This window comes from Chiloscyllium plagiosum, unplaced genomic scaffold, assembly GCF_037043375.1.
Source record: "Chiloscyllium plagiosum isolate Xiang-an unplaced genomic scaffold, Cpla_swu_hap1 HiC_scaffold_16, whole genome shotgun sequence".
Classification (NCBI taxonomy): domain Eukaryota; kingdom Metazoa; phylum Chordata; class Chondrichthyes; order Orectolobiformes; family Hemiscylliidae; genus Chiloscyllium; species Chiloscyllium plagiosum.
Window position 1 is genome coordinate 19,412,841 of NW_028270154.1, and position 12,739 is coordinate 19,425,579.

The following is a 12,739-nucleotide window of genomic DNA, read 5'->3' on the forward strand; positions in this document are numbered from 1 at the left end:
AAGGGCTTATGCCTGAAATGTCGCTTCTCCTCCTCCTCGGATGCTGCCTGACCCATTGTGTTTTTCCAGCAGCACACTCTCCACTCTGACCTCCAGCAACTGCAGTCTTCACATTCTCCAAGCACATAAGAAGGCCTACAACTTGAATTTACTGTTTGTTTGGCCCAAAGTTTAAACAATTATTTAATCCTATGGAGACTGAAAAGGCTGTGCTTTTACCTCGAGAAGACTGGAATCAGCTCCATTGGTGTACAGCACCACTGCCTCTGACTGGACAGTCTGTAAGCGAAAACTGATTGTTGTTTTCAGTGGAACTTCTTCACCCAGGTAACGATACTTCATATAGCTGTCACCAGTGAACCTCAGAGAAGAATCTGAGACATTAAAACATCTTGTTGTAGTTTCAACTGACACAGTAACCCAGAATTTTAAATGGACTAACAAACATCACAGAGTTTGGAGATGCTGGTTTTAGCTTTGTCACAAAACACATTTATTACTGATAACTTTCATTTCTATCGTGCCCATGAATAGTACTCAAGAGTCGTAGAGTCATAGAGATGCACAGCACAGAAAACAGACCATTCGGTCCAACCCGTCCATGCTGACCAGATATCCCAACCCAACCTAGTCCCACCTGCCAGCACCCGGCCCATATCCCTCCAAACCCTTCCTATTCATATACTCACCACAATGCCTTTAAAATGTTGTTATTGCACCAGACTCCACCACATCCTCTGGCAACTCATTCCATACACGTACCACTCTTTGTGTGAAAAAGTTGCCCCTTAGGCCTCTTTTATATATTTCCCCTCTCACCCTAAACTTATGCTCTCTGGCTCTGGACTCCTCAGCCCCAGGGAAAAGACTTTGTCTATTTATCCTCTCCATGTCCCTCATGATTTTGTAAATCTCTATAAGGTCACCCCTCAGCCTCCGACGCTCCAGGGAAAACAGCCCCAGCCTGTTCAGCCTCTTCCTGTAGCTCAAATCCTCCAACCCTGGCAACATCCTTGTAAATCTTTTCTGAACCCTTTCATGTTTCACAACATCTTTCCGACAGGAAGGAGACCAGAACTACACGCTAACAAGAGGATTCTAAAACAAATGACACTAAACCCGTTAAATATTACATCAGATGATCAAAAGCCTGGTAAAAGAGGTGGATTCTCCCAAGTGCCCTACAGGAGAAATGTGACTAAAGAGGCAGAGAATTGTTGGAAGAAAATCCAGGTTTATTTTTTAATCATTCATGCATTGTGGGCATTGCTGGTGAAGCCAGCTTTTATTGATCATTCTTTAAAATCTGCAGAACTGAAGGCACAGCCAGCACTGGTGAGATGATTATAATCAAGAATGCTCAAGAGGACAAAATTAGGTGAGCACAGATATTTTGGGGAACTGTGGGGCTGAAGGAAATTTCAGAACAGGGAGAGGACAGACTATGGAGAGTTTTGGAAACATGGATGGGATTGATAAAGTCAAGGCATTGACTTGACCAGGAACCATACTGGATCAGTGAGAACAGAAATGATATGTGAGTGCAAATATGTTAAGTGTAATAATAAAAGGACTCTTAGAATGGACTTGGTGAACACTTTGTTTCGCTGGGTAGCTACTGACGCTAAGTTATTTGCAATGTGATCACACCCTCAGAGCATTCTATTTATCTGCAGTTAGTTTATGAATTGCCTGAATAAGATTGAATTCCTAATGTGATAAGGAGATAAGTAGCTGCGTGAACATTTGTAAATTAATTTCTTGGTCTAACAGTGTTTCAGGAGTCTCTCTTCAGAACTCATTAGATATCACAGTTCAAAGATTCCAGATATGTTCAACTTCTGACAATGATCATGTCAGCCCAATGAAGCTAACAAAAAGATTTACATCTATAGCAGAACGTTTATCTGTATTGTCTACTAACCTCAAGTTATACTTCAAGTTTTTTTAAAAATTATCAGCAGGTTCAAATGGAATGAAAACTTTGATTTTAACTGATTAGCAACGAAGAAGGAGTTAATGAGATTTTTTTTCAGCTCAGTGAGTTATAATTTGAAATGCATTGCATGAAAGGGCAGTGGAGGCAATTTAATTGTAACCTTGAAAAGTGGTTAAAAATGAAAAAACAATTGGAAGATAATAGGGAAAGGGCAGAGGACTGGGACTAATTGAGCATTTCTTCCACACAGCCAGCTCAGATAGCCAGATGGACCGACTGATAGTCTCCCGCTATATGACTCTGTATTGGAACAACAGAACTCTGAATAGGAAGGCAGTTGCATTGCTCTGACTGAAGATTGACTGAACCTTGTAAATCTGCTACTCTCAGGCAATGGGCAGTACAAAGTTTCCTAACACAAAAAAAAAGGTAAACTTTCTGTTGTTTCGAGTGAGCAGGTTTTTCAGTATATTTGCCAGTTTTGCAATTTAATTACCTTAACTAACAACGTTGCTCCAAACTACAAAACAGATATAGTTAATTACATGTTCAATAACACCAATGAGATTTAACATATTGTAATTTTTAAGAAATTATTTATTCATGGGGTGAGGGCATCACTGGCTAGGCCAGCATTTATTGCCCATCCCTAATTGCCCAGACAGCAGTTATGAGTCAACCACATTGCAGTGGGTCTGGTGTCACATGCAGGGCAACCAGGTAAGGATGGTAGTTTCCTTCCCTACAGGACATTAGTGAACCAGATGGCTTTTTCCTGACAATTGACAATGATTTCACAGTCATCATTAGACTCTTAATTCCAGATTTTTATTGAATTCAAATTCCACCATCTGCTATGGCAGGATTCAAAGGCAGGTATCCAGTACATTATCTGGGTCTCTGGATTAACAGACCATTGATAACACCACTAGGGCTATCAGCTCCCCTTCTATAACTCCTCCACAATGACTTGCTATGGGACAAACCAGGATGAGCAGGGAATTTATATAATGGTGACTAGCATTTTTATAATGTTCACAGTATCCCAGACAGAATAATGAACATTGACCAGTGAAGAAACTGATAAAGGTAGTGGTGAAAAGGTGAGGAAGAGGTTTGGTGCAATTAAACCACAACTGAAAAGGCAAGTCCTAATGAAGAATTTGAAAGTCAGGGAAGCAGATATCAAGATAGACAGAAAGTTTTCCAGTCGACAGTGGCAAAATGGCTGAAGCAAGGGCAATTGAAGGTGGAGTAGATGGAGCAGAAAAATGAATGTTGAATGACCATAGGATATCTTCTGGGATCATAAAGCTGGAGACGTTCTAAGAGGCAAGGTCACAGAACGATTTAAAATTGAGGACAAGGATCTTAATTGAGGGAAAGAGGTGTGATGCAGCTGTTTGGAGATGTGCATATCACTTGTTAAATGTTATGCTATAAAGCACAGATGGAACATTGATAGACTGAAATACACAGTAGACAGTATATCGTCTGTATATCAAGACAATAATATGCAGGTAAATCATTGATCAAAACCTATATTCAAAAGAACAGTTATCTGTATACTTCGACTTGTTGAGTGACACTAAAATTCATCTCGATATCTGTGTAAATAATATTTTAACTCTATTTAGACTTTTGGATCTTCCTCATAATGCTCAGTGAATAAATATACTTCCTGATCCTGAATAAACAGAAATCACAGATTTAGTTCTCAGGGTTGCTAAGTTTGCTGTGGTAGTAGTGAAGGTCTTATAGTTGACTTGACAACTTTTGGAATATATATATATATTTTATAATCTGTGTATGTACACATTTATGTAGGTACTAGGCTCAATCATGATGCCCTCCACCGCCCCCCCCCCCCATATGAAATAATTTGCTGCTTTTCACAATTTATGTTCATGAATGTAATTTCAGTTTTAAACAGGTTAGCAGAGGTACTTTAAAACATGATTTGCAGATGCTGGTGTTGGACTGGGGTGTACAAAATTAAAAATCACACAACACCAGGTTATAGTCCAACAGGTTTAATTGGAAGCACACTAGCTTTTGGAGCACCGCTCCTTCATCAATCACCTGATGAAGGAGCGGTGCTCCGAAAGCTAGGGCATCCAATTAAACCTGTTGGACTATAATCTGGTGTTGTGTGATTTTTAACTTTGTACTTTAATACAAGTCTTCACAAAGATTTTTCATTTATACATTGCCTTTCAGAAGAGCTGCGTTAAAAATCATTTGAGTACTGTTTGGTCAGAAGTCTCTGTAATGGAGGCATGCAATGGCAGCCAATTTCCCGATAGAAGTAATCACTTTGCATGGGTTGAAGAATAAACGTTAGCCAGGACACATACTGTGGAAGAACTCACTCTGTGCTACACTGGAATGCACACTTACTCATTATGTGCTTGAGCTTATGAAATGGCAGAACCCAAAATCTACTGACTCAGGGTGAGAGTGCTACAGCTGTGTCAAGGTAGACACCTTGTAAAAAGAGTAGAGGGAAAATTAGACCAACACTCTAATTTAATGATCGTACAAAGAAATCTTACCATTACATGAGCAGGGCTGAGAGTGAAGATGTCGGGGAACAATGAAGCTTAGAATTGTTGTTGTGTACGTTAATACATTTTCCATATCCAGATGAAATTTCCCTTTGCAGTGTTGTCGGGCACAATTGTGATTGGAACAGCGGTGAACCACGCTCTCTATCCGAATTCCGTCCCACTTCTCCAAGTTCTCAGCAAAGGAAGTGAGCTTCTGCTGCAGAACCTCAGATTTATAAAAAGAGCCTTCTGACTCTTTTATGATCAGAAGCACATCTAAGTTAGGAGAACCCTGTGCTGGCTGCATACTGATGAGCTCAACGTCCTGTTTGGTAACCTGGAAGAGTTTTGCCAGGGATCCCTGAAATTTCTGCCAGTGATCACTGATGAACTTCTCTGGTGTGAGCTGTGCCAGTTCCACCAGAATAGCATGGTCAAGTACGTCTGGTGTCACATGCGTGACATGCACTTGTGCGCCCACTGTGGTGATGAACTTGCGGTCGGTGACACTTACATTGAATGAATAGTGTCCTGCTTCTAAGGCATGTTCTGCCAACACTTTGCCATCTGCACCACCAATGGAAAACAAGCCATCAGTCATTAATCCTGGCACTGTGCTGTATGTGAGAGTATCATGAAGGTCAAGGTCTGTTGCGTGAATTTTTCCAATGAATCCTCCAGGGAACTTGCTGTTGGAGGTCACAATGAAGACTTGCAGTGGATACACTGACGGTGGATAACGACTTTCCTTAGTCACTCGAACGTTTATAAAAGATGAGGATGACAAAGGTGGCTGACCGCTGTCTGTAACCTGAAGAAAATAATGACTTAAAAATAAATGACATTGTGTCACTTCTTTCTCCCTGTTTCTTGCTACAGTTATTGCAGACAGGATTTAGTGAAAAAACATACTAGCTTAACAGTTCTGGATGTGTGTCAATATGAGACACTGCCTGACTCTTTGAGGCTTTCATTTGCTAAACCAGCAGATGTATCTAATATCATAACCCACTCTTTAATCTTTTCCCATTCACAATGCCTGAGCCTGCAAAGGTGTACCTGTAGTTAAATGGATTATTAGAAACATCAACTGAAGTCTTATTATACTTGGTATTGAAGCAAAATACCTGGAGAAGTTCATGTCTGTGGTGAATGGAATAATGTGTGCTCTAATGAGATTGTTCAATGTGCAAAGAATAGGGCAGTTATTCAGCAGGGAAATCATCAATGGCACTATTGTTTGCTAATTTTGTAACAGTGCCAATTTAGGATTTGCCTGAACAGGTAGGAGGAATGCTGTTTAGTGCAGCAGAGATAATATTCAATTGTATCTTCGAAGATCTGATGGTGCAGGTAAGGCGATGTGTTGATGTTTATTCATCGCCAGCAGCCTAAAGATATGAGGGCACCTCGTAAAAGTCGACCGCTCTTATTGCTGATATGGCAAATTGGCAGTCGGCCTTTTTAACCGAACAGTCAGTGCCTTAGGAAAGGATTAAGGGTGTAAGATATTTTAGATTTACCTGAACTTGCAGAATGTATTGGTCCCTCACTTTCTGTTGAAGGCGAGCTTGCGTCTTCAGCAGTCCCTGCTGGTCAATGTGAAAGTTATTCCCCTCATTGCCGGCTGTAATCGAGAAGAAGAATGGTGGACCGTTGGAGTCGGAATCCCGGTCTATTACCAACAGTTGCAATACGCTCGAGCCTATTGCCTCATTCTCCTGAGAAAGGAAAAATTGCATTTAGTTTCTAACAAATTTGCAAAGAGAATTAATGATCACATGGCATTAGTGGTCACCATTACTTCACTACTGCTTTGGTTCTCCCTCATTGACTGTCCAGTCTGGGCCATTCTCCATTAGTTGAAAATACAGAAACACTATCATTCAAATGGATGCTGGCCCTTGCACATAACTGTCTCCACTTGGGCTCCCAATGAGTAGGCAGGATGCTTATTCTCCACATCTGCCTTATCCACTCCTTTCCTGTTGGATTTTGTCTCAGCATTTCATCTTCAATCAAGACTGAGATTTCAATTTTGTCTTCTTTCCTGTACATTAATGGCAATTGCAGACACAGGGCTGAAGTTTGTTGAGATGACAGGGGCTGAAAATGTGTTGCTGGAAAAGTGCAGCAGGTCAGGCAGCATCCAAGGAGCATTTCCAACACCCCTCCCCCAAGTCCATCCTCCCTACCTTTTATCTTAGCCTGCTTGGCACTCTCCTCATTCCTGAAGAAGAGCTCATGCCCAAAACGTCGATTCTCCTGCTCCTTGGATGCTGCCTGACCTGCTGCGCTTTTCCAGCAACACATTTTCAGCTCTGATCTCCAGCATCTGCAGTCCTCACTTTCTCCGAGATGACAGGGGCCCCAACATCAGTTCAGAAAGCTTGTGGGCAAGCCCTTTTCTGGGAGGAAAATCGAGGGCTTCCTGGGGAAAGGCTTTTGCCCGAAACGTGATTTTCTTGCTCCTCAGATGCTGCCTGACTTGCTGTGCTTTTCCAGCACCACTCTAATCTTGACTTTGATCTCCAACATCTGCAGTACCTACCTCCGCCTTTCTAGGTTTTAGGCCAATCTGGCAGCTGATAGTTACTATCAGGATTTCTATCCCTTTAAGAGGCCCAAGTCTGCCTTGACAGCGACCAGTTAGCAAAGAAAGCCAGCAGCTCCACTGCCTTAGCTCTGCCACTGGGTATGTAGTAACTGCAGCGACTACACTCATTTGTAGTGATGGACATGACCCTTGCAATACGCTGACTGAGACTGGGTTAGTTTTGAGTCTTGGTTGATGGAGCTGGGTGAGGGAGGGGAATTCTGAACTCCTCCAGTACCTGATTAGCAGACCCCCTCAGGAACAAATGCAGCATCCACCTAGCAAGCTCTCCAAGTGGCAGAGGGCACACCCAGAACTGGTAAAATGCCAGTGGTGACAAGGGATGTCCTTTATTGGCTACTTAAGTGTCACAATTGATTTCCATCAGTTTGAACTTATTGCACAGAAGCAGCTGGATTTTATCAGCTTTCTAGGGATGGGAGGCGGGATTCCTGTTACTGGGAAGGGTAGAATGTGCCCATTGTCTCAATGCCACATTGCCATTCCAGGCTCTGAAAGGATTGAGGCAGTGGGCACATTCTACTCTTGCTCAGGTTACAGATCAACTGCTGAAAAACAACACTATAGTAGATAGGTGGTTGATGATGGGCTAAAGGGCCTCTTTCCATGTTGCAAAACCCTATGACTCCATGACTCAAATATCCACAAGACGTTGGGAAAAAAATGGTCACCTCTGACGTTTGGTTGGAAGAGTTGTTAGACTCTGGCTGAATTGAACATAGTTGACATACAACAGATGAAGAGCAGTAGTGATAAAATATGTAATTCTTGCTAACCTGTGATCACTACATTTACTTCATGCCAATCTGTAGCTTCCTATGCTAACCCATTTTAAAACTGGAAAGCTGTACCATACCCAAAAACAGCTGGATTGGATAAAATAACATGATAATCTACATTGGCTCCTGGTTTAGAAATACCTCAAATTTAAAATTCTCATCATTTTTTTATAAATACCTTCCTGCCCCTACTCCCACCAACTATAACCTCCTGCAGTCTGACATCCTTGATTTTAATCAATCCTTAATGGACAACCATGTGTTCAGCAATCCAGGACCTAAACTCTGGAATTCCTTTCCTAAACTTTTCTGCTTTTCCAGCTCTGTCTTCTCCTTTAAGATGGTCCTGAAAACCTACCCTTTTGTTCAAGATTTCAGTCACCTGCCATAATACCTCCAGATGTGAGAAGGTTTTGTTTGATAATGCTTCTGTGAAGTTCTCTGAATTCTTTGCTACATTAAAAGTGCCATTGAAGTACAAGTTGTTATTATTAAGGTCATGGCTGAGGTCATGGCTGAAATCTATTCACACTTACCTGAATTACCACACTGTAGTTGAACTGAAAGAACATTGGTGGATTGTCATTTACATCTAACACTTGGATGTTGACTGTAGTGTGACTGAATAGCGGAGGCTTGCCATTGTCTGTAGCCCGGACTGTCAAGGAATAACTAGATATCTGGAGAAGAGACAGTAATCGTCACAGACCGTTTTACATTTATAACAAAGTAAACTTAAAATACTTACATTGCTTTATTACCACTCTGCAGGTTACAGCAGATAAAATATACAATACTTGGGCTTCACTGAGTGAATGTCTTCTAGTGGTGTTGTAATGTTTCATTTAACGTAGAGAAGTCCCATGTCTTTCTTAGTCTGATCTCTGTTCACTGGACTAACAGTGCAGGAGAGACTAGTGATAAAATTGGCCCCAGCAACCTTGGGCAAGGGAGGGGTACAATACATCATCTGATGTTCTCAGTCCTGATCCTTTTTTGATGACAATGGTTGGCAAGTGTTACCTTATGGACAGTTTTCATGTGCAAGTTAGGATAGGCTTTGATATTTCCAGCAGTTAATTAACCTGTCTCTTCCCAGGTGATGAAACGTTGGATGGAAGCCAGAATCAAATGTGCACAATAAGAATCCTTATTGTCAGCAAGCTCTGCTGATGAACAATCTACATATTATTACATATACAATATTTCCAAAAGTAGGTAGGAGTGGCATGGTGGCTCAGTGGTTAGTACTACTGCCTTGCAGCACCAGGGACCCGGGTTTGATTCCAGCCTCAGATGATTGTATGGAGCTTGCACTTTCTCCCTGTGTCTACGTGAGTTTTTCTAGGTGCTCTGATTTCCTTCCACAGTACAAAGATTTGCAAGTGAGTAGGATTGGGCATGCTAAATTACCCATATTGTCCAGAGATGTGCAGGCTAAATGGATTAGCTATGGGTAATGCAGGGTTACAGGGTCGAGGGTGGCTTTGGGTTGGATGCCCTTCAGAGGGCTGGTGTAAACTTAATGGGCAAAATGGCCTGATTCCGCACTGTAGTGATTTAATGATCTACTGCCTTTTGAATGAAGAAGACACAAGATAAGACTCACATGCACTGACTGTGACAGTAACAAACACAGGATGCCTTCTGCAAGGTCTTAAACAAAATATCCTAGTTCCTTGGATTCTGCCTGAAAGCAGCCTGCTCTGTGGCTAATGTTGGGCTACTGATCCACATTTTCTTCAGCAGCATTAACAGATCCCAATTACTGCCAATAATATTTTGTGGCCATTTTTAGGATGAAGTTTTCTTATAACCAGTACAGCCTGGAAATTATATTTAGCTGTGACTTTGTTAATTCAGTTGAACCTTTGAAATAAAGTAATGAGCCTCATGTCTGTTGCATAGTAAACATGATTTCTGACATCAGAAGTCCAGGGTCTTCCTACCACTGTTTCTGACCAAATTTGCCAAAAAGGGGACTGGTATAATTTCTTTCTGCTAATAATTTGAAGTCAGCTTTTAGAGCTGGAAGAAGAATTTTCACATTAAATACTCTGACAAATTTCATCAGGAAGATAAATATCCTTGTCCATTATGCCACCCAGTGGCTACATTCTTATTTGGAGACTATACTCTGGGAATGACAATGGTTTATTGATTGTACCTTCCTGGATTTCTGTGATATATTTTCTACTTACCTCTTCCCTATCAAGGTGCTGCGATAACACAATCTCCCCGCTTTTCGAGTTTATTCTAAAATGCTGGTTGGGATCACCATCCAATATTGAATATTGGATTCGGTTGTTTAGCGGTCCATCACTGTCAGCAGCTGTTACCTAATGGGCATGTAGAGAAAAAGATAGAGGACAAGATGAGCAGACAAGTCCTGTCTCACTTTATTGAACGAATTAATTATAATTCAGGAGCAATCTTTAGTCCTAACAGTAGACTCAGTTTGGGAGTTGAATTCTAGCTCAGAGCAAACAGACATTATATTGTTTTAGTCATTCACAGAACATGGGCATTGCTAGGTAGGCCAGAACCCATTGCCCAAAGGGCAGTTAAACGGCAATTGTATTCCTCAATTGTAAGTGGGAGTCGCATGTAGTCCAGACCAAGTAAGGATGGCTGTTTCCTTCCCTAATGTACATTAATATAAATTAGTGAACCAGCTGTGCTTTCCTCAAATGATTGGGTCAATTATCATGAGATTCTTGATTCCAGATTCGTATAGAATTCAAATTTCACCATCTCCTATGGCAGGATTTGAACTCCAGAATATTATCTGGACCTCTGGATTGATAGTCTTGCAAAAATGCCACTTGGCCACTGCCTCCCCATTTGGAATGAAGAGATTATTTCATTTTATGATAAAAGTACCTTTATAGCCCATCAGCCTAAAAGATTGAAACTTGACGTCTGCACGGGAGTAGACACAAAACAATTTTATAGCTACTTAAGTTCAGAAGAGTTGTATTGTGCTTGAAACACTAACTCTATCTCTGTCTCCACAGATGTTGCCAGAGTTTTTTTTTTATCACTTTCTGTTTTTTTTATTTCATAGTTTGATGGGCTCTCAGTCAGATCTCATGTAATCATATTTGGCAGGCGGGTAAAGAGACTGAATTGTGCAGCTATAACTTATTAATGATCTTTTCCAATAGAAATTTTGATTTTATTTCCCAGTCTGATTTTTATTTGAAAGCTAATGAAAATAGAATTTTTGTTTACTTACTTGTAGAACCAACTCCTCATGGGCAGCATCCTCACTGATTTCAGCTCTGTATACACTATGGCTGAATTTTGGCGAGTTGTCATTAACATCGGTGACATTGATGATCACCATTGTGCTGTCACTGAACAGTGGCGTTCCCTTCCTATTGCCTTCAACTGACAAGTAATACTCATGGCAAGATTCATAGTCCAGGCTTCCATTCACATACAAGGCTCCTGTACACAGAATTGGTCATTGTTTTTATAAATCGATTAACTTTAATGGATATCACTTCAAAGCTATTTCAACCCTTTTCTCATTGCCTGTCCATGATTAACAAAGTAAGAATTTTAACAGGCAGAGAGCCATTACATACCTCTCAGTCCAACCCAGGTATTATGGACTCTATTTTCTGAGGAGTGACTATCTCACATGGATTGCCCCTATGCCCCAAGTACTTTACAAAGGGAGAAGTTCCACGTTTTCAGAGAGTAGATGCTGATCAGGGCTCCTGCCGAAATGCAGAGCCATTCTTCCATTCCAACAGTTCCCTCTAAGCACAGAAGTGTCAGAGCAGGGCAAACCAGACCCCCATTCTCCAGCAGTCAGCTGCTGTGTAATGAAATGTAAAAGGTAACGCCAGCAGGGTAGCGTGCCAAATGGGAGAAATCAGATCTGGCAGGGGTTGGACGGTGGTTCATGGTTTGGTGATGAGGGGAGAGGTTTTGAACTGAATGGTATGGGTCCAGGTTGGGTCCAGTAGTGGACATTTGGGTGAGGAAGGGTCGGGTCTGGGTCAGTTGGTAGGAGCATAGAGTTGGTTGTTCTGGCTATGGGGGAGCAGGTTGGATGGCTCAGATTTGGTATAGGAAAGGAAGAGCCCATCAGAAGTGGAGGGGGTGGCAGTCTTGTCTGCGAATAGGGGAAGGTCCCAGGGAACTACTGGATCAGGGACTACGGGGAATGTAAGGGATGGGAGGAGCTGCAGTTGGGATTGTGTGAGTTAAGTATGGGGTCAGTTGAATAGTTGCTCAGGGGTCAGAGATTTCCTGAGTAACTATTTACTTAATTTCATCGGAAACTTTTAATTCTCCAAGTTAAATGGAGACTTTCACAGGGCTCTTGGCAGAAAGGGATTGCTCAGCAACATATTCAATTTCCCAGGAAATTCCTTTGGATTCTGCTAAAATGGGGATTTCTCAGGGTCCCATGAGCAACTCCCACCTTTGCAAAAATAACAACTGCTTGGCTATTGGAAAGTAAGACCATAAGACATGGGAGCAAAAGTAGGCTATTCAGCCAATTGAGTCTGCTCCACATTCAGTGAGATCATGGCTGAATCCAGGCTAATGAATTATATTGAAGTGCAAACAGTAAGCTATGTAAGTGAATGCAGCACCCATCGTACACACAGTCATCTCTGACAAGCAACAATGAGATGAATCAACTTGTCTACATTTAGGGTAAAGAAAAAAATGGACCAAGGCAGCTCAATGCCTTTCTCGAAAAAGAGTTTTGGAGAAATCTTCAATACCTGAACAGGCTGACCGAACTTCAGTTTAACATCTCATATTAAAGACAGTTCTGACGATCCAGCAAATGCCTGTCCAGGACCCTTCTGAATGTAGCTCAATGATC

General features: G+C 41.5%; 1 protein-coding gene across 2 annotated transcripts in view; it reads right to left on the reverse strand.

The window, feature by feature from the left end:
* Positions 1-12,739, reverse strand: part of LOC122556511 (protocadherin Fat 1-like) — a 161,416-nt gene that overhangs the window by 15,738 nt on the left and 132,939 nt on the right. For both annotated transcript variants that reach the window (XM_043703233.2, XM_087995195.1), the window contains exons 15-20: positions 11,123-11,337; positions 10,086-10,223; positions 8,421-8,564; positions 6,012-6,209; positions 4,495-5,299; positions 220-374 (exon numbers count right to left, since the gene is read on the reverse strand). In XM_043703233.2, the coding sequence (XP_043559168.2) occupies positions 220-374; positions 4,495-5,299; positions 6,012-6,209; positions 8,421-8,564; positions 10,086-10,223; positions 11,123-11,337 (1,655 nt within the window). The remainder of the gene's footprint in view (positions 1-219; positions 375-4,494; positions 5,300-6,011; positions 6,210-8,420; positions 8,565-10,085; positions 10,224-11,122; positions 11,338-12,739) is intronic.